The 25,625-nt window shown below is 42.7% G+C and overlaps 1 protein-coding gene across 1 annotated transcript in view; it reads left to right on the top strand.

Moving 5' to 3' along the window:
* Positions 1–25,625, top strand: part of LOC115096270 (ATP-binding cassette sub-family A member 1-like) — a 618,744-nt gene that overhangs the window by 185,472 nt on the left and 407,647 nt on the right. Inside the window, exons 13-14 of the mRNA XM_029610773.1 lie at positions 1,823–2,031; positions 20,138–20,216. Coding sequence (XP_029466633.1) covers positions 1,823–2,031; positions 20,138–20,216 — 288 coding nt within the window. The remainder of the gene's footprint in view (positions 1–1,822; positions 2,032–20,137; positions 20,217–25,625) is intronic.

Below are 25,625 nucleotides of genomic sequence, written 5' to 3'. Positions count from 1 at the left end.
AAATTCACTTACAGAAAGATGACTAAGCAAAGATATTCTTAGTTTTAAGCAAGTAAAGATTCATTTAAAACTGGAATTCAAGTAATGTCACTAAGATACATTTTAATTTCCCATATTTTAACTGAGAGTAGATTCCATAGTTGACTGTAAACTATTTAAATAAATGCTAGAAACATCGCTTAAGTGGAACCTCCTTTGAATGCAGATGATAATATGAAGCTTTCAAAGAAGGCATGTTTATCTGTTTTTTATGTCAGCACTCCAGTCAGAAACCCCTTGTCAACAACAATAAAATCTTAATAATATAAGACATTGAATCCAAGTAAACTAATACTACATCTTGGATATCTAATATTTAACACATTTTTTTAAGAGGGAGGAAAAAAATTCTAACACAGTTTAGTGCTGTGGATCTCAACCCAATTCTTGGGAGATATCCAGTCAATCTGGTTTTCAGAATATCCATAATGAGTTTACATTAGATAGATTTGCTTGCACTGCCTCCATTATATAAAAATCTGTCTCATGCATATTTGTTGTGAATATTCTGAAACCCAACTGACTGGGTGTATTCTGAGGACTGAGTTGAGAACCACTGGTTTAATGGTCATTTATAAAGCTATTAATCAATTATATTTGTTCATTACAAATGGTTTTTATGTGAAGCTCTATTGCTCTGTCATTTCTAACCTACATCAAAATTAATCCATCTTTATATCATTTTGAGACTTTATTTGCAATTAATCTCTTATGTTTAAATTTGAAGCTTTCTCCATTCTTACATCCAACTAGATTTTAATCTGCCAATGTTGGTATTAATAAAGCTGAACAATACAAATCAGATTTAAGAAGTGACAACTCACTGTAATGTGACAGGTTTAGAAAACAACCACTAAATGCACAGTCTTCCACTGAGGAACAGAAACTTAAGAAATGCTAATTAGTTTTGTCATTGCATAGCTAGGGGTCGTAGACTTTATACTTTCTTTTCTTTCTCTTTTCATAAGCATTAGGATGCCAATATACATTTTGTCCCTAAGGCCTACTACTGGAGTATTTGATGTAGAATCCAATTTTCTATTATAATGTCTTATCTACAAATTGGATGTGATCACGTGGAACATAAATTTTTAACTAAGAAGCCGGTATGCCATTTCTATCAAAGTTACATCTAGTTATAAAGCAGAATGGCCTCAAGCAGAGGACTTTCAGACTTTCTGTTTCAAATTATAGAGATAAAGATAAATTATAAACCTGCTTGCTATATATCACTAAAATGTACCTATATCGTCTCAAAAACAAAGAAGTGGAAATTAAATAGCAAGCACTTCAGTGGTTTCCTGGTATACAGGCAAGGTTATCTTGTTGATAAACCATGCAAATTAAAAAAAGAAAGAACAGAACTGTCAATTTTTATAATCTGGGACATGATATTAACTTTGTCCCAGGGTAAACACATTATAATAATACTGGTATTGAAACATATTTAGTAAGTGTAAAATTAAATAAAATTCTGTTTTTATCTTTTGCTAACTGAAATTGAGATAACCACTATCTATCAAAGTAACAAATAGGCAAAAATCTCTTTGGAGGGTATACATATCATAATGATTTTCATGGAAAAGGAGTAAACGTCCCATGGCTTGGGTGTGCATATAGTTAAATTATAACTGTAACTTATTATCTGCAACTTTAAAGAAATTAGTAAATCTAATAGTGCAGAAAATGGACTTGGTTGCAGAGTGTAACTGTTCAGCAAGTTGGCATTTCTAATCTTGATCTTACAAGGCTGATCCAGCTTTGCTCTGTATGAACATTTCAGAACGCACCATAATTCTGTCTACACATCACATGGACGAAGCTGACATCCTAGGAGACCGCATTGTAATCATTTCTCATGGTAAACTGTGCTGCTCTGGCTCCTCTCTGTTTCTGAAGAAATGCTTTGGAAGTGGTTATTTTCTTACCCTCGTTAAAGCAGCAGCAGGGGATGATAGTTTCTTGCCTGAGGCACAAACCAGGCTGATTAAGGTAATTAATTTTTCATACGCATTCTAAATGTAAAATGATGATGTATGGCGCAGCTCGATAATCTCACACCATAATGCAAGTAAAACTTAATAGATGGGTAAAGAATGATATAGTCTTACATAATTTTGGTGTCTAAAATGTTCTGCACTTTACAAGTAGAATGTTGTCAAAAATTGTCATGAGGTAATGGTGATGAGTGATATCAGGAACTTATGAAACTTTTATGTGTAATCTATGTTCAGGTAACTGCAGACTGAAGTAATAAAATTATGAAATGAATCATAAAAAAACATGCATTTAAGGGAGAATGCAAACACCTTTGTAATTCCTTGCATGAGTTGTAATATCTCCATAAACTATGAAGACAGACATAACTTGAGGCTTCCCAATAGTATGGGTAACATATAATTTTGCTGCCCTCACTCTTCCACTGGGTCCCAAAGGTAGCTTCTTCCTGCTGTCTTTTTGATTCCCCCCTTACATTAATTCCTATCTGGACTGATGTAGCATTCCTTCCACTGGGCCCTGTCTTCCTATCTATGGTGTTTTCCCCTCCCCATTTCTCTTCCTATTCCCTTTCATTTTATCATATCTTTGTTTCCCTCTCATCTCTCTCTCTCTCTTTCTCTCTCTTTGTTTTTTTCTCTACCTTGCTTCTCGATCTCTTTAAGTTTGTACTCCCTATTTTTCTTTCTTCTCTTCCATCTTGTGATCCTAAGGCCTATATGAAAGGTACAATGAGGGTAGTGTATGGGTGAGTTGAAGGAGAGCAAGCCAGAAAACAGTTTGGGGAAGTAGTAAAATAGAGAGAGGAAAACCAGAAAGCTTATTTATTTATTTATAACTTTTATATACCGAGGTTCAATTAACAGAATTAATTATCACTTCGGTTTACATTACGACCAGCAAACGACAACAATGACATAGTCTTGTCTTACATTGAACAAGGTGGAGAAACCTGGATAAACATAACTTGGGATAAAACAGTGAAAGTGTTTTGAATTACATTGAACTGAGTGGAGATAAAACTTGTAAAAACAACATATGGGAGAAGTTGAAGTGAAAGCGTGGTGAGATGTACTCGAAGGGTGAAAAAACCGGTATGGCGGGGTTGGTTAAAGGGGTGAGAAGGGGATGATAATGGTGGCTTTGTTACCAATACTTAGGATACTTAAGGGAATGCTTAGGTCAGGACAGACAGGTGGGGCTGAGGAGGAAAACAGTGGTTATGGGAAAGCTTGGCCAAACAGCAGTGTCTTAAGTCTCTTCTTGAAGGTGATTGGACATTGTTCAAGCCTTAGGTCAGGTGGGAGCAGGTTCCATTGCTTGAGGCCAGAAGCAGACAAAGCTCTTTTGCTGTTTGATAGTAGATGCTTGAAGAGTACCTCTCTGGGCTAGTCTTAGAGGACGGGAGGAGGATTGGAGTTGCAAAGGAATTGTGAGGTCCAGTGGAGTGATGTTGTGAATGGCCTTGTGAGTAACTGTTAATAGTTTATAAAGGATTCTGAACTTTATTGGGAGCCAATGTAACTTCTTTAAAATCAGGGTTATATGGTCCCTTTTATTGGATTTTGTGAGAATCCTTGCGGTTGCATTCTGTAACAACTGGAGCGGCTTAAGTGAGATATCTGGCAGGCCGTGAAGAAGTGCATTGCAATAGTCAATTTTTGAGAAAATGATAGATTGTAAGACTGACCTGAAATCCTGGAAATGGAGGGAATTTCCCACCTTCCATATATCCAATCTGATAAAGGGAAAGGAGCTTACAGGATTGAATGCCTTTTAGACCTCAGAAGGTCTACAACTTTAGATGCATTCTGACAAATTTTTGGTATGTTTCGTACTAGAAAATGTCAAGGATATTGATTCATTTAAATCAACTGAATGGGTAATCCGAATCAAAATGGCCCATTTATGTTTAGGTTTGGGTTAGTTGAAATGGAATCACCATCTCAACCTCCCCCCCCCCAATCCCCCCAAATTTTGGGGTGTTTTCATTTTGGAAAATAGTGCATACTGTTAGCCAATAGAGTACACTATTTCCTGAGAAAACTAGCAAACAGAAAATGTGGTCCTCATCACTAATTGTGGCTAGGACCTACCCATCTGGACTGAGCCAAGCCCAGTCAAGAGCTCCTTGGGCCTTTCTAACTATCTAACTCAGACAACAGGATAGAGCCTGGACCCATCCAGCTGGACAGAGCTAAGCACAGCCAGGGCCTTCCTAGGCCCTTCTGACCCCCTTGCTGCTCCCCCACCCCCCAAAAAAAAAAAAAAAAAAGATTAGCCAGGGACAAGGATGTCCTAGACCCAATTACATCTTCCATGTGGATCCTGGAACTAAAAAGGGGAAGGAGTGATCCCCACTCATTCCTACCCCATCAGAATCCTTTAAAAATTGTCACCAGCCAGTGCTGAGACCAACATCAAAATGACATCAGTCTAAGGGCTGGCCAGTACTATCTTCTTCTATGGCTGTGAAAATATACATGAAAATAGCATCTGTCTCAGAGCTGGTCTCAGAGCTAGCCTTACAAATCTAGCCCTGAGACCAGAAAATGGCATTAGTTGGCCCTGAGACTGACAACATTTTGATGTCACACTTGGCGCTGGTTTCAGGGCTGGACAGCACCATTTTAAAAGTATTCTGGCAGGCAGGAATAAATAGGGATTGATCCTTTCCCTTTATCAGATGGCATATATGGAAGGTGGGAAATTCCCTGGCCCCATTTGATTTTTTTTTGCGGGGGTGGGAGGGAGATTGTAGAAGTCCAGGTAATCCCAGACCCAGGCACCATCTTACTGGCAGCTGAAGGGGGTTGGAGGAGGGGGTCTATGGAGGTCCCAGGAATTGATGGACAAGTGACAGTGGGGGCCTGGGAGATCCTATTTTTATGTTTGTATTGTTTTCGGGTTTGTTTTAAATTGTTTATTTTAGTTTGCAAACAAACCAAACAAAATAATCATTGAACAAATAGAAAAAACTCAGAAATCAAAAACAAACTGAAATAAAATTATTGGGGCTGCAGATCCCTAATTAACAGTAAACAATGATTTATTAGTAATCAACCATTTTGAAGAACATATTTTTGTAGTCACACTTTTGCCAATCAATATAGGGTTGGCTACTTCTGTTTTCTTCAACTGATTAAAAATGCCATGTTGTCATGTTTTAGATTTTTCTCTTGTATGTTTCCTCCTGTTCCTTGGGCCTTCAACTCTGTTGGTCGCATGGCTGGGGTCCTGGCATCATGAACCTTCATTCATAACTACCTGGTGATTTTTATATTTCCTCCAATGTACCTGTTATAGGAGCCGGTCACAGAGGCCCGCGACCATCTCCCTCCACTTACATACTCCGCGGTGCGGCCCAGACCAGCCCTGGGAACCTAGTGGTGGCAACGAGCCATGGAAGATGCACTCCTCCCATGCAGACTCCCTGCCTGATGGCTACCACCGTCACTCCTTCCGGCCGGGACGTGGCCGAAAACTGCCCGGGCCCCCCCCCCCTTCATGCCCCGGGTGTGCTAGGCATGTGCGAGCACCGCCTCCACAAATTTAATGAGACCTCGGCGGGAGGTGCCACAGCCCCTCTCTCCTAATGCTATGCTCCAGCCTATATTAGGCAAGGCCTGACCTGCAGACCTTGCCTTGGCTTATTGGCTCCTGCTTCCTGGAGGTTCTTTCCCTGCAAACTGTGTGTTCTTTGGATTCTGACCTGCTATCGGACTTGACCCTCGCCATAACCCCGGACCACGAGTTTCACCTCCTGCCAAGACCCACACCTGTACCTTGGACCACAAATTTTGCTGCCTGCCAAGACCCATGCCTGCACTTCAGACCTTGAGTTTCACCACCTGGCAGGACCCAGGCTTGTACCTCAGACCCTGAAATTCACCACCAGTCTCAGCCATGCCAGAGACCCCAAGTAAGTCCAGCTGGCCCCGGTACCCAAGGGCTCAACCTGAGGGGAGCGAGGGCTGCTAGTGGTGAAGCTCCAGTAGGGTCTCTGCTCCCTTCCGGTCTTGCCAGCTGATGGAGGGAGCCTGTGGGGCTCCTCCCCATAGGCAGCGGCAACTTCGCTCGGCCCAGGGATCTGCGACCTGTAATAGTACCTAGTCTGATAATTGCAGTGATGGTCTTGGGCCAAGATTTATACACCCTGGCTCCTTTCAGAATCCTGTATCTGACCACAAGGTATCTCCCTTGTATGATGATTTTGAATCTCTGCTGGTACTGTGAATGGTGACTCTACAGCATTCACATCCCTCTCTGGGAGTGGAATACTGCACTTGGGGATTGAGCTGGGGATCTTCAGCATGTCAGTGCTCAGTACTACCACTGAGTCACCAGTCTGGCCAATAACCATTTTTTATAAATGTTCTCCACTTTTCAAAAAAAATAATTTAATCTAATCCAGTGCATTGCAATGGAATTTTCAAATATGTCCATCTTTGTCCAGATTGCACAGAGGCGTAGCATAGTGGTCATGGCAGCGGCATAAAAGATAGGGAAACCAAGGTTCAAATTCCTTGTGACTTAGGGTAAGTCACTTATTTATTTATTTATTTATTTAACATTTCTTATATACCGATGTCCGTTCGCACATCGCATCGGTTTACAGTGAACAAAAAACCATTGGGCGGAGCCCTTACAAAAAACAGATAATATAGTAGCTAGGTAACATATATAAAAGAAAAAAAAAAAAAATTTTTTTTGGAAGGAGCTCTTACATTAAATACAAACATCAAAGAGGAAATGCTAAGGGTATATGCTAAGGGATTGAGCTCTAACAGAACCTATATACAGATTATTGCACAGTACAAAATCATCAGGCAAAAAGGCGTTCATACCAGGATATCAGATAAACAATTAGTAAGGGGCAGTTAAGTAATGGGGGGTGAGATGGAGTAAGCTTGCTGGAAGAGCCATGTTTTAAGTTTCTTTTTGAAGGCTGGGGTATAGGTCTCAATGCGAATATCATGTGGCAGTGAGTTCCATATGGTTGGGCCGGCAAGGGAAAAAGCTCTGTTCATGGTGGAGGAGAGTTTAAAAGGTTTGATAGATTGGGCATGGAGTGTTCCTTGGAGTGCAAGACGGGTGGGTCTCTTGGAGGTACGGGGTAAGAAGGGGGGGTTAATCCAGTTGAGGTTGGAGTTAATTAGACTCTTGTGTATGATCGAGAGAGTTTTATAAAGAATTCGTGACTGTATAGGGAGCCAGTGTAATTGAATAAGTGTGGGGGTGATGTGATCTCTTTTCTTTGTGTTTGTCAATATCCGAGCGGCGGCATTCTGTAAGAGTTGGAGGGGTCTAGTGTCTGTTGCAGGAATGCCAAGTAAGAGCGCATTACAATAGTCAATCTTAGATAAAATAATAGCTTGGAGGACAGTGCGGAAATCATTGAAATGAAGTAAGGGTCTGAGTTTCTTTATTGTTTGCAGTTTAAAGTAGCAATCCTTTAAGATGGATTTGATGAATGGTTTGAATGAGAGGTGATTATCAATAATGACTCCTAGGTTGCGAGTGTGTGATGGGAAGTTGGTGGCAGAGTAGGCAGGAGGGATGTCTGGGAGCGGTTGCTTATTGGATATGATTAAAAGCTCAGTTTTGTTTGAATTAAGAGCTAGATGCATGTCCTTTAGGAGTTGGTTGATAGAGGAAAGACAGGATTCCCAGCTGTGTAGAGCGGTTTGGATGGTGTCTGAGAAAGGGAAGATGATTTGTACATCATCAGCATAAATAAAATGTTTGATGTGTAGATTAGTAAGAAGCGTAGTGAGGGGAAGCATGTATATATTAAAAAGAGTAGCAGAGAGAGAGGACCCCTGGGGAACACCTTGGGGGAGACTGATGGGATCAGATTGGTTATTGTCCATAGTGACAGTGTAAGTACGATTTTGAAGATATGATTGAATCCAATCAATGGCTTTGCCAGTAATCCCAATATTTCTAAGTATGTTGAGTAGGACATCATGATTAACAGTGTCAAACGCAGCTGATATGTCAAGTAACGCAATAAGGTAGGATGACCCTGAGTCGGTTCCTTTGATAAGGGTATCGTGTAGGGAGAGGAGAAGTGTTTCAGTACTTAAGTGCTTCCTGAAACCATATTGGGTAGGAGGGAGGATGTTATTCTGCTCAAGATGATCGGAAAGGCGTGAGTTCACTAGCTTTTCAATAACTTTAGCTAGGAGGGGTAGGTTGGACACTGGTCTGTAATTAGAGAGGATGGTGGGGTCAAGGTTGGCTTTTTTGAGTAGGGGTTTTACTATGGCTTGTTTCAGAAAGTCCAGGACAATGCCATGTTCTAGGGAGCAGTTAAGGATATTCGAGAGGGGTTTGGCGATCACATTGTGAATAGAAAGTAGGAGTTTAGAGGGGATCGTTTCGGAGGGATGTGTGGAGGGTTTCATTTTCTTAAGTATGTTCTCTACTTCCAGGGAGGATGAGGACTCAAATGAAGAGAGGGAGCTAGGGGAGTTGATAATGGGAAGAAAGATATTGAGGTTGTTGTGTGAGAACTGTGCTGTGATGGAAGATACTTTGTTTTTAAAAAATTGCGCTAATTCATTGCAACGATTTGTGGAGGATATAGTCGATTGTTGTGTGTGTATGGGAGAAGTAAGGTTAGCAACCATGGTGAACAAAGCCTTGGGGTTGTATTGCAGACCATTTATTTTATTGGCGTAGTATTCACGTTTGGAAAGTTGGATAGAATTTCTGTAATCATGCATGCGTTGGTAGTAGAGGGTTTTGGTTGCGGGGGATTGGTGTTTACGCCACGATCTTTCCGTGGCTCTGAGTTGGATTTTGAGATTTCTGAGGAAAGGAGTGTACCAGGGTTTCTTATATTTTCTGTATGGGTTGATGGATTTTGTTATCAGGGGGCAGTGCTCATTGGCAATGCTGCGTGTGCAGTTAACTCACCTTCCATTTCCCGAAGAAGAAACTTTGAGCTAGATTTACTACGGCACAATTTTTTATTGTGGTGAGGGAGGGGGCGGTCCCACAATATTATGCCCACTCCAACAAAATATTGCAGTGGTCTCACCGCATTTTTTTGTCTTGCAACACAAACTCCCCCCCCCCCTAAAAAAAAAAGCGTAAACAAATAAGCCACTCCCTGTCCATCCTGGGGCTACAATATGAGGAAAACATTTTTTAAAAAGATAAAATCCACTGTGTGGTGATGTCCCACCCCACTGCCCAACCCCTCCCCATTAAATCCCAAATTCCCAGGTCTTATACAACACCTGCATTTAATTACCCCCATCTCCAAGAGCTGCCCCCACCTCCTCCCCCCTTTTCATTAAATAGAATCCTTGAGGGCCTCCAACCTGAACCCCTTACCCCCCACCTTTAAAAAATTCATTGGTGGTGAGTGGAGGGCTCAGGGCGTCCTCTAGTCTCAGGCCCAGTCAGTGCCTTTTCCCAAAATGGTGCCGACCGGCCTTTGCCCCTATCATGTTCAACGTGCATTATGGCCAGATCGCATCTTTGTAAATGACCCACTTAGGGCCTGATTTCCTAAGGCTTTTCTCCCATTCTGTGTCTATGGAAGAAAAGTTGAGTAATTCAGGTCCTGATTGCAAGCCATCTGGGGAGAGGAAAAACACCTACAGCACCTGAATGTAGCTTGACTAGAGATACAGATAAAAGGTATGAACTAAATATAAATAAAATAAAAATGTCAACTAAAATAGCATTTGCAATTCTTTATGAATCATAAAATGATATTTTTTCAACCAGAGAAGCTAATGTATTAAGCTACATTAAAACTGGCTGCTAATGCTAATTTACAACTGATTTTATCACAAGTTATTTTCTCCAATACATGTATTAAACACCCTGCATAAGGGTCAGTAGGTGCTATTTTGGACTTTGGCACTGGAGCTATACTCTCTTTTGCCTTCATTGGCAATTTTCCAATGTCTGATGGGACAGGCCAGGGAGGAGCAGCTAAAAGGGACTGGAAGAATGGAAGGCTGAGGTGTGGACGGGGAAGACTCTGCATCTTTGAGTGTTGGAAGGGGCTGGGTCAGGACTAGGTAACCTCAGTTTCTTGCTGAGTTGGCGTGGGGTAGGGGAATTGGAACTTCCATTGGGTCACTTTTTAATCACTAGAGGCTAATGAAAAATCTAGGTTAAAACATATGGCATTGCTTAATTAGTAATTGGAGTTTCTATGGAGCATTTTTAAAAGATAAGTGATTTAGTAAATTAATGAGTAGTTTTAAAATAATAATAATAATTGTGGTTCAATGGGAATTGGTAAATGAGGTTAACAACTAAGTGCTGTTTTTGCCATGAATATGGTTGCAGCCTGTAAAGGCAAGAGCCTAAACGATTGAGCAAAAAACATTCTGATACTAATTCCCTGAGTTAAGAAAAATTTTGAAAAATTGAGTGAGTAATTTGGTAGTCCTCATTTGTTTTGAATATTGAGTATAGGTATACATTGTGAGGAAATAATAGCCCCAATAGCAGGATTATTGGTCTTCTATTACGAAAGATTTATTGCTTAATTAGATAAATGTTACTACATTTTAAATATTAATGACCTTTTTATCATGAATTTGCATGCAACCGAGTTTATTAGCATCTTTATTTGATTAGTCCATGCCAACTCTGTGTTGACATTAATTTGGACCAGCGTTCAAACTTCTTAAGGCTGGAACTAATATACTTTTAATGCATGATCATGCTTTGATAGTGTTAATGCACTTTAGAACATTATTCCGTCAGGCAAATTTTAAAACAAATGCGCGTGCACCCATTTACGCACAAATCGGCGTGCTTGCAAAGATACACTGGAATTGTAAATTGTGTGTGCACTTGTACAAGTATATTTTAAAATACACCAACTGTGCGTAAATATGCTCCTAATTTTAAGAGGTTACTCGAGCACAGTTAGCGCACGTGGGTCTTCCATGGGTCTTTGTCAGCTTTTATGCGCATATGTAGGTGGATTTTAAAACATGCATGTATAAGGAACAAACCAGTTTTTCCAATTAGTCCACCAGTTTGCCCAGTTATTATCAAGATCTTCCAGACCCCTCTGTTTCTTCATCCTGTATGCCTCCCAGTTGACCCAGACCCCTCACCCTGTCCTGTAAATCCTAAAACTCGAGATCTAGAGACTTGCTCCGCATCTGGAGGAGCAGTTAAGTTACACAGATAACAAGCTGACGCATGCCATGGTCTCCGGTTTTAAAATATGGAGTTATACACGTAACTCTTAGCCAGGCCCCAGAACAACCATGCCCCACCTATTCCCCGCCCCTTTGTTGCCTTTGCTTTTCTGTGTGTGCACTGGTATTTACGAGCACAGGAAAATCTGAGTTTCTTGCTCGCGGCAGAAATACGCACATACAGGCCGATACAGTAAACCCGCAGGAGAGCTGGCGATCCGAGGCAAGCTCCCGCTCTCCCAACTCGTGCCCAGGCCACTCTTCTGGGCGCGTGATCAAGTATTTAAATGAGGACCCGTGGCAGCTGTCAGCGGGTTTGTCAGCGGGTTTGACAGCCGACGCTCAATTTTACCGGCGTCAGTTCTCAAACCCGCTGACAGCCACGGGTTCGGAAAATGGATGCCAGCTAAATTGAGCCACAGGCAGATTTTTAATTTTTTTTTGTTTTATTTTTTTTTTTATTTTGGGGCCTCCGACTTAATATCGCTATAATATTAAGTTGGAGGGTGTACAGAAAAGCAGTTTTTTCTGCTTTTCTGTACACTTTCCCGGTGCCAGCAGAAATGAAAATGTGCGGCTTGGCTGCACATTTTACTTTCTGTATGACCCGGCAATAACTAATAGGCCCATTAACATGCATTTGCATGTTGCGGGTGCTATTAGTTTTGGGGGGGTTGGCCGCGCATTTTCAACGCGCTATTACCCTTTACTGTATAAGGGGTAAACATAGCGCGTCGAAAACGCGCAGCCAGTCGTGGCTAACAATGCGCTCTGCCGGAGCGCACTGTACTGTATCGGCCTGATACATGGGCATTTTTGTGCGAGCTGCACTTTAAAAAATCAACCTCCTAATGTTTGCAGCTGTAACTTATTTAATCCTTGAACTGTCCTCTGACAATTTTTATGCATTTATGTTTTAGTATTTCATTGTTTCTTCATTCCTTTTTCTCTTTCAAGCCATCTTGTTAGTCATGCTTCATAGCAGTTAATATGCTAAGTAACTTCACTGTGTCTGACCTGCTCTCTGACCTTCCAGATGCATGTTTCAGGCTCACGCCATGTTCCTACAGCATATGCATGCATATAATTTGTGCTACGTGCCCAGCATATACTTTTCCAACCTTTATTTTTTTTAACTCAAGGCTTCAGCTATTTTCATTTGCTGCTGGAGTTAAAGTAAAACTGGGGAGGGCAGAAAATGGAGCAAAAAGAGAGTAGGGACTGAAGATTGAGAGGATACTGGGAGGACTGCCGAAAATAAAAATGATCTGAGATGACTGAGAGAAGCTGGAGAGAAAGTTTGTGTTCCTGTGTATGTTGTGGGGTGGGGGAAACATAGAATAATGAGATTTCATAATGGAAAAAAGATGGAATCCCTTCCCTGCACTTACTAGCTTATCACATGGTAAGCAAAATGCAAAGGTTCACAGGCTAAAGCAGTATATCATGCTACAAACAATCTAATTAGATTTCAATTTCATATAAAAGGTTAAATGCATGACCTGTTTCCATGTGAGTGGGAATATAGGGGCCGATATTTAGCTGTTATCCAGCTGCAAAAGTTAGCCGGATAAACTTGGCCAAGATGTTCAGTGGCCCAGCTGTGCCACAGAATATACTCGAATATGTTATAGTTAGCCATAAATGTTTGTTGGGCTAAATGTAGGACAGACGAATAGCAATCATAGACTGTATTTATTTGTTTGTTTATTTATTTGTTAATATTTCTATACCGCTATTCAGTCAAGCCATCATAGTAGTTTACATGCTTTAAAAGAATAAAAGAATACATAAATATATCATTAATATATCCTAAATAAAACAAGATAAAATACAATATACTAACATTATTCATAAGGAAATTACAACAAATAAAATGTAATAAAAGACCAACTGAGTAATGTTTAAAGGATAATATATATGTAATATAATATCAGCAATTTTCAGAAGTCCATTTACCCTCATTAAAACCTCATTTCAAGGCTTTTGAAAATTGCTACATTGAATTTACATTTTACATGTACATTTTCCTTTGAAAATGACCCTGTAAGCCAAATAACACTAAATATTGTAATATGTCTGGCAAAGTTAGGCAGATAAGAGTTCCTGCCCCAGAATGCCAACATCCCGCCTTTCACTTAGGGGCCGATGCAATATCAAGTACGAAAATACATGCGTTCCAATTGAGTGCATGTTTTTCCAATGTATGCACATTCCCCTCTCCTGGGTGCACGATGCAATAAGCAAATGAGCTTTCACTCTAAAAAGGATGCTCTAGGGATACATTGTGCGTCCCTAGTGCATCCATGGCATCAGGCACCCAAGAGATATGGCTGTATGTCAGTTAGTAAAACAGATGCTCAATTAACAGGGGTCAATTTTCTTAACCTGCGCACTACCACGGCTTAGGAAAACGGATACTCATAAATTGAGCATCCATTTTCCTAGCCTAACTGCCGTGAAGATGTTTTTTTCATGCTGTTTCCTGTCATTCATCCTACCTAGTATTGGGATGATGATGATATTTAGTAAGAGGAAGCACATAAAAGCAGTATTTTTTAGGGATGTGAATCGTGTGCCATATCGTCTTAACGATCAAAATCGTCTGGCAGGAGAAGAAAATCGTGTTTGGAACGATTTTTTAGTTAAAAAATCGTTAAAAATCGTTTTTTCCGATTAGTGCGCACTAACGGGAGTTAGTGCGCACTAACTCCCGATTAGTGCGCACTAACGGGAGTTAGTGCGCACTAACAGAAAATGATACAATTTGACACTTTTCAGGTCAGTTAAGGTCAGTTTAGGAATGAATATGTATTCCTATTGGCTGCTCTCTTATTTATTCATGTTACCAAGGTTCCCACTGACAGTATATGGGGGATGGGAATGGAAACAGTTGGTAGCTTGACAAAAAAAGTAATGTGATCAGTCAGTGTGACTAGAACTTGTGCCCTAACCCTGATACCAGGGGTGTTGTGATCTTCCTGCACACAGTGCCCTAACCCTGGCACCAGGGGTGTTGTGATCTTCATGTACATAGTGCCCTATCCCTATTAATACCAGGAGCGTTGTGATCTTCCTGCACACAGTGCCCTAACCCTGATACCAAGGGTGTTGTGATCTTCTTGCACACAGTGCCCTGTCCCTATTAATACCAGGAGTGTTGTGATCTTCCTGCACACAGTGCCCTAACCCTAATACCAGGGGTGTTGTGATCTTCTTGCACACAGTGCCCTAACCCTGGCACCAGGGGTGTTGTGATCTTCCTGCACACAGTGCCCTATCCCTATTAATACCAGGAGTGTTGTGATCTTCCTGCACACAGTGCCCTAACCCTGATACCAGGGGTGTTGTGATCTTCTTGCACACAGTGCCCTATCCCTATTAATACCAGGAGTGTTGTGATCTTCCTGCACACAGTGCCCTAACCCTGATACCAGGGGTGTTGTGATCTTCTTGCACACAGTGCCCTAACCCTGGCACCAGGGGTGTTGTGATCTTCCTGCACACTGTGCCCTATCCCTATTAATACCAGGAGTGTTGTGATCTTCCTGCAGACAGTGCCCTAACCCTGATACCAGGGGTGTTGTGATCTTCATGCACACAGTGCCCTATCCCTATTAATACAGGAGTGTTGTGATCTTCCTGCACACAGTGCCCTAACCCTGATACCAGGGGTGTTGTGATCTTCTTGCACATAGTGCCCTAACCCTGGCACCAGGGGTGTTGTGATCTTCCTGCACACAGTGCCCTATCCCTATTAATACCAGGAGTGTTGTGATCTTCCTGCACACAGTGCCCTAACCCTGATACCAGGGGTGTTGTGATCTTCTTGCACACAGTGCCCTACCCCTATTAATACCAGGAGTGTTGTGATCTTCCTGCACACAATGCCCTAACCCTGGCACCAGGGGTGTTGTGATCTTCATGCACACAGTGCCCTATCCCTATTAATACCAGGAGTGTTGTGATCTTCCTGCACACAGTGCCCTAACCCTGATACCAGGGGTGTTGTGATCTTCCTGCACACAGTGCCCTATCCCTATTAATACCAGGAGTGTTGTGATCTTGCTGCACACAGTGCCCTAACCCTGGCACCAGGGGTGTTGTGATCTTCATGCACACAGTGCCCTATCCCTATTAATACCAGGAGTGATGTGATCTTCTTGCACACAGTGCCCTAACCCTGGCACCAGGGGTGTTGTGATCTTCCTGCACACAGTGCCCTATCCCTATTAATACCAGGAGTGTTGTGATCTTCCTGCACATAGTGCCCTAACCCTGATACCAGGGGTGTTGTGATCTTCTTGCACACAGTGCCCTAACCCTGGCACCAGGGGTGTTGTGATCTTCCTGCACACAGTGCCCTAACCCTGATACCAGGGGTGTTGTGATCTTCTTGCACACAGTGCCCTAACCCTGGCACCAGGGGTGTTGTGATCTTCCTGCACACAGTGCCCTATCCCTATTAATACCAGGAGTGTTGTGATCTTCCTGCACACAGTGCCCTAACCCTGATACCAGGGGTGTTGTGATCTTCTTGCACATAGTGCCCTATCCCTATTAATACCAGGAGTGTTGTGATCTTCTTGCACACAGTGCCCTAACCCTGGCACCAGGGGTGTTGTGATCTTCCTGCACACTGTGCCCTATCCCTATTAATACCAGGAGTGTTGTGATCTTCCTGCACACAGTGCCCTAACCCTGATACCAGGGGTGTTGTGATCTTCATGCACACAGTGCCCTATCCCTATTAATACAGGAGTGTTGTGATCTTCCTGCACACAGTGCCCTAACCCTGATACCAGGGGTGTTGTGATCTTCTTGCACACAGTGCCCTAACCCTGATACCAGGGGTGTTGTGATCTTCTTGCACACAGTGCCCTACCCCTATTAATACCAGGAGTGTTGTGATCTTCCTGCACACAATGCCCTAACCCTGGCACCAGGGGTGTTGTGATCTTCATGCACACAGTGCCCTATCCCTATTAATACCAGGAGTGTTGTGATCTTGCTGCACACAGTGCCCTAACCCTGGCACCAGGGGTGTTGTGATCTTCATGCACACAGTGCCCTATCCTTATTAATACCAGGAGTGTTGTGATCTTCCTGCACACAGTGCCCTAACCCTGATACCAGGGGTGTTGTGATCTTCTTGCACACAGTGCCCTAACCCTGGCACCAGGGGTGTTGTGATCTTCCTGCACACAGTGCCCTATCCCTATTAATACCAGGAGTGTTGTGATCTTCCTGCACATAGTGCCCTAACCCTGATACCAGGGGTGTTGTGATCTTCTTGCACACAGTGCCCTAACCCTGGCACCAGGGGTGTTGTGATCTTCCTGCACACAGTGCTCTAACCCTGATACCAGGGGTGTTGTGATCTTCCTGCACACAGTGCCTTAACCCTGACACCAGGAGTGTTGTGATCTTCCTGCACACAGTGCTCTAACCCTGACACCAGGGGTGTTGTGATCTTCCTGCATGCAGTGCCCTATCCCGCCTGCATTACTAGTGAGAGGCTGGCTTCACAGACAGGGGGGAGCTTCCTGACCCTCACTCCTCTCCTCCCCCCATGTCCCAGCCAGTGAATGGTGTGTGGGTGAGGGGGGGAGGATGGTGAGGCTGAAACAGCTCCTTCCCTGCATTAATAGTGAGAGCCTTGCTTCACAGACAGCTACCTACCTAGGCTTGAATATATTAATGCTGCAGTACTAATAAAAATAAATTATAATTCTGCTAAAATGCCACTAGCCTCACCAGTGACACTAGGCTAGTAGCCTAGTCAGTCATTCACCACCACCTAGTAATAATTAATTATTAATTCAGTGATATAATAAATCATTTAACATGCACTAGCATTTCACTTGCCTGCTAACAAAAATAATAAACAAACAAGTTCTAGTCACATGAGTGATGATCATCACATTACTTTCTTTGTCAAGCTTCCAACTGTTTCCATTTCACATCCCCCCAACCATTACCTCAGTGGGAACCTTGGTAACATCAATAGATAAGAGCACAGCCAGCCAATAGGAATACATATTCATTCCTAACTGACCTTCACTGACCTGGAAAGTGTCAATTTGTATCATTTTCTGTTAGTGCACACTAACGGGAGTTAGTGCGCACTAACACGATTTAACGATTTTTAATGATAAATCGTTAGAATTTCTATTGTATTGTGTTCTATAATGATTTAAGACGATATTAAAATTATCGGACGATAATTTTAATCGTTGAAAAACGATTCACATCCCTATTATTTTTGGCTTTTTTGTGTTGGCTTGGAGCACGTGAAGACTTAATGCTAGCTCCTGGACTGACGTTAAGTTTTGCATGTTAAAATGTGTTCATTAGAAGTACTGTGATTTTTTTGCATCGGGGGTAATATAACTAATAACCTCATCTACATGGCATTTATATGTGATGAGCGCTATTAGCTATGTGCTGGTTTGGGCGCGCTAATCCCATTATTGCATAGGAAGTTATTCTAGTACGTCCAAAATACATGTCCAGTGGCGCTGTAAGCTGTGTGCTAGGCTGACTGCACTGTTTTGCACTGTATTGCATTGGCCCCTTAATTGGCTAACATTCTAGTCAGATAAAAAGTTAGCCAGCAAAGTGCCAGCCACTGACAGTACCCAAATATTAAAACAGTGCCACTTAGTCAGGTAAGTCCAAACTTAACTTGCTATGTGGAATTGAAAATTTTGCCCATGAAAGTAATATGCTTTCAAATTATACTTTATTTATGAAAATCTTTAGAGTGTTTGCTTGGAATATGCTGGAAATACAAATTGACTTGTAAATATATGTGGGAAAAAGTTTTAAAAATGTACCTTTTTAAATTAGTGAGTATTTGAAAATCTAGATTCAGAAATAATGTGGAAGGAGTGGGACACTGGAAGCTTCTTCTGGTTACATTCAATTCTAATTTTCTAAAATTAAAAAAAAGTATATATTTTGCTCATTCCCAACAGATTTGTGCCTCCTATCAGTTCTGAATATGTTGAGCTGTTTCCACCATTTTAGAGCAGTTTTTTGCAAGGTAGATCAGACTGGAGCTGCTTAAGCTGTGACAGAATATAAGAATAATAGCAAAATGAAGGGCAAAAAGATTTTACATACAGAAAAAATGTCAGTAATAGTTTCATCATGTTGTGTTCATGAACAGGAACCTGTTCATGAACACAACATGATGAACCACAGGAATCACATTAAGAAAGGTGGAAAGCAGGCAAAACGATTACCGGCATGGTTAAAAGGAGAGGTGAAATAAGCTATTTTAGTCAAAAGATCTTCATTCAAAAATTGGAAGAAGGATCCAACAGAGGAAAATAGGAAAATGCATAAACGTTGGCAAGTTAAATGTAAGACATTGATAAGACAAGCTAAGAGAGAATTTGAAAAGAAGTTGGCCATAGAGGCAAAAACTCACAGTAAAAACTTTTTTAAATATATCCAAAGCAGAAAGCCTGTGAGGGAGTCAGTTGGACCATTAGATGATTGAGGGGTTAAAGGGGCAATTAGAGAACATAAGGCCATCATGGAAAGATTAAATGATTTCTTTTCTTCGGTGTTTACTGAAGAGGATGTTTGGGAAGTATCCGTACAGGAGAAGGTTTTCACGGGTAATGATTCAGATGGACTATTCATACAGGTGAGAGCATGCAGGACAGAGAACATATGTAGTTCAATAGTTAAAACAATTTGCCTTCCACATTGTGCATTGTACAATAACGTTTGAAAAACATAGTCACTGGTGAACCTTTTGATAGAACTTACATATACTTGTCTAAATAGTGGCATTTCTTTTTAAAGTGCTCGAGTGTGTGTTGGTGTCTTTCCTTTCTCTGTATTGTTCTCACCTTCCCTTCTATCCATCCCCTGTTCTCAACCCAGACGTTGAGACAGACCCAGCCACTCTACTTTTTAGGATATCCACAGTGAACAAACTTGATATAGATGTGCATACACTGCCTCAGTTATATGCAAACCCATCTCAAGCATATTCATTGTGGATATCCTGTGTTTGTGTCAAGAACTGGATTCAGAACCAGTGCTCCGCTGCACATTTCCTGTTTTAACAGCCCCTTCTTCTCCACCAGAAATCCACAATGCATCCTGTTGTCTGAGCCCTTAAAAAGTTAATACATGGTTCAAGGCAGGTATTACATATTAAGAGTTGGCACAGGATGTTCCAAGTTCTTCAGTAAGTACCCACTAAAGCTGAATTTGCATATTTTATTTTTTCATTTGCATGCACACACATGCTAATTGTGGTATAGAAATGCTAACATCTTTTCTGGTTTAGAATGCAAGTTCAGCTATTAGTGCACTGCAGATTAATTTAGTGCATACTTAATGGCCTTGGTGTGCATGACAAGCTTCAGTGCAGAGGTCACCTAAATATCTATTTGATTGAATGTGAAAAAATGCTGTGAACTGAATGTTAGGAATTATTCTATCATTTATATGGGTCCAAAATTTGGCAGAACAGAGGCCTTTTGTTAAGATTAGTCAACCAAGCCAAAAGAGCAAGCAAAAAATCTACTATTTTTCAAGATCAGTCACTTGGCCTCACTTACACTCTCAAAATCAGCCACATTCAGCCTGTTTCATGGAATATCCTGAAACTTGCATTTAATTGAAGACACCACCACAGATGGATACAGTTGCTCATTTTGCTTTTAGACACTTTAATCAACCCGCCTGCATGTGTTGGATCAATCAGTTTCAGCAGTTGTGTTCATTCATCTCTGTGCTGCCATTCATCCTGCCACAGCAAGGAGAACACTGTGTAATTGAATTTAGTTGAAATCAAATGCAAGGACGAACTGTGACATGCTGGGTATAATCAGAACTTGTGTGCTGAGTTTCAACTACAGGCGTTTATTTTGTGTTTCTGGCAGAAGGAAGATACTTTGTCCCACAGTAGCAGTGTGGATGAGGGCATTGGTAGTGAAAGAGGAGCCGATGAAAATGTGCAAGGTTTGTTTTGATTTCTTGTCATTAAAATCTTTCAAAGGTTTAAATAAAAGGTCCTGATTTTCCAATTTCATATGTAAAGAATTTGGTGTCAATAGGGTTTGAACAAAGATGAGAAAAAAAAATCCTGTGAATTTAAAAGCATTTGATTACTGACTGATAAAGTAACTTTTTAACCAATATTTTAATGCCAGTAATGCTGAATTTGAACACTGTACATTTTTATGGGATATTTTCATTTGCAAAAATGAGAATCTTCTTTAGGTAACTGAAAATGAGGGGGATAATTTTTGGAACATTTAATGTGAGTAAGTAACTATTTACCTGTGTATAAAGCATGTTTGAAAATGGTGCTGCCTCCCATCACCTACATTAGAGTGGGTGATTGTGCACGTACTTCTGCCTTTTGGGGAGAGCAGTGAGTGATGCCATGGTGGAGGAGTAGCTCTGAATGACCTGCCCGTAGTAATTGGAAATTTGAGAAAACATTGCAGAGCTTTGAGGCCCACCTGTCTTGGCCAGTCCTGAATTGCAGAGAGTTTAGAGGGGTCCATTTTGAAACCTTATGCAGAGATAATGTATCTAAGGAATGGGAGTTTGGACTGTTTGAACAAGCACTTCTCGAGTTTCACATAGAAGCAGTGTTGCCTCAGGCGTTGCAAGCATTTCAGCACAGTTTTTACTTGTTCGCAGTGTTTAAGAAGGGATGTGGAGATAATTAAGATATTGTCAAGGTATACCAGGTCACAGGAATTGAAAAGATTACTGAAAACATCATTGATGAAATTTTCAAATACTGCTGGGGCATTGCATAGGCTGAAAGGCATGATAAGGTATTTGTAGTGACCATAGCGAGTGTTGAATGCCTTTTTCCACTCATCTCCCTTCCAGATCCATATCAGATTATATTCTTCTGTAAGGTCCAGCTTGGTAAAGATAGTGGTGCCTTGCAGATGATCAATCACTTTGGCGATGAGAGGCAGAAGATATTTATTTTTTATCATGATGATATTTAGTAGGGATGTGCAGACCAAAAGTTTAAGTTCATAAGTCCATAAGTCGAAAGGGGGTCCCATTTGCGGTCAATATGGACATATGGAGAATTCCATAAGTTGAGTCTATGTCCATATGTGCAAATAAAAATTTAAACCCCTCACCCGCCTTAATCCCGCCCCCCCCCCCAAGACTTACCAAAACCCCTGGTGGTCCAGCGGGGTCAGGACGCCATTCCTGAACTCCTTTGCAAGGAGCACGTGACGGCGTCACGTCGGAGTGACGCGGCGTCACGTGATTCCCCTCGGGTTCGCTCCCGGACCCCTCGTTGGGCCCAAAAGGCACTTTTGGCCAGCTTGGGGGGGTCAGGAGGCCCCCCCCAAGCTGGCCAAAAGTGCCGTTTGGGTCCAACGAGGGGTCCGGGAGCGGAACCGCGATGGACCACGTGACGTCGGAGTGACGCGGACGTCACGTGATTCCCCATGCGTCCGCTCCCGGACCCTCACGGAACTTTTGGCCAGCTTGGGGAGTTTTGGTAAGTCTTGGGGGGGGGATTAAGGAGGGTGAGGGGTTTAAATTTTTATTTAGATCAACAATCGCGATTTCCAATGTATTCAACATTGCTATGTTGAATAAGTTGGAAATCCGATCGTTTACGCCTCATCATTTTTTTAAGTAAAAAAAAAAAAATAAGTTGCGTTTTCCATTTAAGTTCAAAACGAATGCACACCCCTAATATTTAGGCCTTTGTAGTCAATGCAGGGATGTAATGACCAATTCTTTTTCCTGACAAAAAATAATCTTGTGCTGGCTGGGGAGGATAATGGTCTGATAAATCCTCATTCCAGGTTCTCCTTCATATGTACCGCCATGGCCAGAATCTCAAGTATGGAGAGGGGATAGTCCCTTCCTCATGGTATCATCTTCCCAGGCAGTTGTTTGGGCAAACTTCCCAGATATCATCAGTTGGGCAGTTGTTTGGGCAAAGTGGAGGTAAAGTCTCAGCCTGCATCTTATTGAATATGTTAGCAGATGCAGCATAGGCCCATGGGAGTCCCGGTATGGTAAGAAATGAAGAGAGAGAGAGAGAGAGAGAGAGAGACACTGATGGAAGCACAGATTGCTGGCAGTAATTGAAACAGTGGCTCTACTAGGTTTTCATGTCCCCAGAGAGCCAATCAATATTGGAGTTATGCTGCTGTAACCATAGCAGCCCACAGACTTTTGAAAAACGTACAAGGAAATCAATTCCTGATGTAGGTGTCCCACCTTGAGCATCAGGGACACAGTTATAGCCTGGATACTTCCAGGCAGTGACTCACCATACACGGAGAGAACGATGGTCAAATGCTTGAGATGAGTCTTTGGATTGCAATGCTCTCAGACTAGAGCCTCTTCAATGTTTCTGTTAGGGTTTTGTATGTTTGTGGGCCCCTGGGCTGACGGGAGCGATGGTACCACCCACAGGAAGGAGCCCTGTGAGTCTCACCATCAGGAGGCGAGGTCTCAACAGGCTTCAGACACAACTGAGGAATATAGTCTTTATTAGAAAGAGAGAGAGGAGGACTGCCCGAGAAGTGGGTAGTGCAGAGACAAGCACAAAGTTCGTGAAATGGGGTAAACCCAGAGGGAATACCTCCTAGTAGTGATCCAATAATGGTCCGCAGAGTGGGGTACACCGCTAAGGTCCTCTCGTAGAGATGGCTTGGTAGTGACTTGCAGCGCAGGGTACACCAGCGGGGCTCCTCATGTAGATCAAGAATGGTAGTGGCCCGCAGCGTGGGGTACACCAGAGGATTCCCACAAATGATGGTAGAGGAGGTCTACAGGATGAGGTGCTCATAGGAGGTCCTATGAAGGTGAACACGGTAGTGGCCTGCAGTTGGGATACACCAGAGATAGGAAGTAGTCCAAGGATTCAGAGTACTCACAGCAAGGTGTGTTCCAGTAGTAGTCCTGGGATGCAGGATAGAGCGATAGCCCAAGGCAGAAGACCCTCCGAGAAGCGGATAATCAGAGACAAGGAAGGGCCCCCATGGAGCGGGGACCTGGAGGGTATCTCGCCAGAGTAAAAGCTGGAACGGAGTCCGTAGCGTGAGGTACGGAATCAGCAATGAGGGAACTCGTTGCCAAATCGTCAGTGGTCAGGTTTGGTCAGATTAAGTAACCAGGAGTTGAGACATCATCAGCGGGGGAAGCCCCTGAGGTTCCCACCAAGCAGTGCTTAACCTGACCCATGCGTGCGCACGCCTATGTGATCCCGGAGTCAAGATGGTGGTCGGCAACACCCACGCCATCCTGGGAATGCCAGGTGGGTTGGCGGTAGCTGGCGGAGGCCACCACTTTCCCCAATGGAGTCACAGAAGAGAAGAGAGAGGTGAGCAGAAATGGTCGCAGCCATCTGCGACTGATAGGCGTAACAGTTTCCAGTGGCTCTGGAGTCAATGAATGCTACAGTGAACAATCTTCCATCTTCTGATATGTAGGTAGCACCAATTTAGAGGAAGGAGAGGGACAAGTAATGTCTAGGATTGCCTCTCCTACCTATCATATGTTCTGGAGTTTCCCACTTTTCTGGGCAATACAAAGCATAGTGCCCTGATCCAAAGTAGTAGAGGCAGATATTATGCATCAACATCTTTCTTCCTCAGATATTCTAAAGTAGCCCAACTGCATTGGCTTCTCAACCAAGGCAGGTGGAGATGAGCAGCTCCTGATCAGATGCTAATCTGGTCTCAGGAAGTTCAGTACAGGGAGTGGGAATCCCTGCAGGAAGAATATTGCAGGGATTCCCACTCCCGAGATCACTTCTGGAAATATATGTCTAGCTTGATACATAGGGAGGTGAATATTCAAAACATGTTCAGAGCTATTTAGCAGCATTAGTATAGCTTATGTGGTTAAGTAGCTGCCACTGAATATGTGCCTACATTCAGTGGCTGCTGCTTAGCCGCATAAGTCACTTATGTTGCTAAAAACTTATCCATATAAGTCGTGGACATATAGTGGGCAGAGCAAGTTAACCATATTAGTTATGCGGCTAACTTGAGATATTAAGTCTTTGCCACATAAGTTGTGTGCTAAGTTAGACTTGCCATAGAGTAGGTCAAACTTAGTTGGCCACTGAATATCACACCTAATTTAGCCACATATGTCTATTTGGCTAATTTAGAAAAATGGCTAACGTTTGAATATCAACCACAAGGAAATCAGATCATCCAAATTGGAAGACATCTCGCAGCTCACCAGTTCATCATTTATTTGGTCTGAAAGACTTTGTGAGAAAACAGCCGTCTGGCTTTCTTTGTTCCATAGGAGCTTTGAATTTAATGTATGGAACTGGACTGCTTACTGCCCCATGATCTTGGATCCTTGGCACAAACAAAGCAGGTCAGCAGCAGCTGAAGATTAGTCTGACTCACTGAAGACCCTTCTAAACTATGTTAGGGACACTGAGAGGTTAGCAAGAAACAGGTCATTCCTCTCCCACAGGGGAGATGTCCATGCCAACACCTGGCCGGATAGGAGTGAAATAATAAAGGTCACTTTGATAGAGTTAGTAGTGAAACTGTTAGCCTGCAATTCGGATTGTATGAAGCATTGGTTAAGACAACCCCAGCAGGCTTTAAGATCCATGTCGTAGCAAGGCAGAGGCGAGAGATGAGGAGTGGGTCCTGGAAGAGCTGGGGAGGGTGTTGGTGTGGGTGGCACCATAGCAGGAGTCGGGGGTGCAGAACTGGAGACTTGTAGGTTATTCAAACGGTTAGAAACATCTTGCAGGAGGCCTGTGATATGCTTGAGTTGGTCTTGCTGCTGCTGCCTGTAGGCCAAACCCTGAGGCATAGGTGTATCAACTGAGCTCTTGGCCTCAGCAATCTGTCATGCTCTAGGGAATGTGAGCCCTTGTGCCTTTGCTAGATTGATGGAGCCTGGGGCTTTTGAACATGGACCAGGTTCTAGCAGGTGACAGCTGACATGCCACAAAGGAAAGTCTTCTGTCTGGCCGGCCCCCTTCTCCTTGGATTGAGGCCTCAGGTTCTGGAAGCTGCAGGACTTCTCTGATGGGGTGCAAAGAATGAGGAGACAGATAGGACTAAGGTGGAGTCAGGCTCGGTGGAGTTCAGGCAGCATCAAGAACAAGCAAGGGTCAGGGCTGACAGAGAACTAGCAAAGTCGGTGTCAAGGCAGGAGTCAAACAGGCAGATATGAAACAAGGTGAGAAGACACTCTGGAAAGGCTGACTGGAAGGCAAGGGAATGTGAAGCAGAACAGGAGAGCAAGGCAGGGCAGGAGCATGGCTAAGCAAGGCTGGACAAGAACAGTGCAAGGCAAGGCTGGGGAAGGAAGGAACAATAACAATATAGCACGAACTATCACAGGACGACCAGTTGCTGAGGCACTGGCTGATTGCAAGGGACT

This window comes from Rhinatrema bivittatum, chromosome 1 (assembly GCF_901001135.1).
Source record: "Rhinatrema bivittatum chromosome 1, aRhiBiv1.1, whole genome shotgun sequence".
NCBI classification, from domain to species: domain Eukaryota; kingdom Metazoa; phylum Chordata; class Amphibia; order Gymnophiona; family Rhinatrematidae; genus Rhinatrema; species Rhinatrema bivittatum.
Note: the sequence above shows the minus strand (reverse complement) of the source record. Positions and strands in the feature narration are given on the sequence as shown.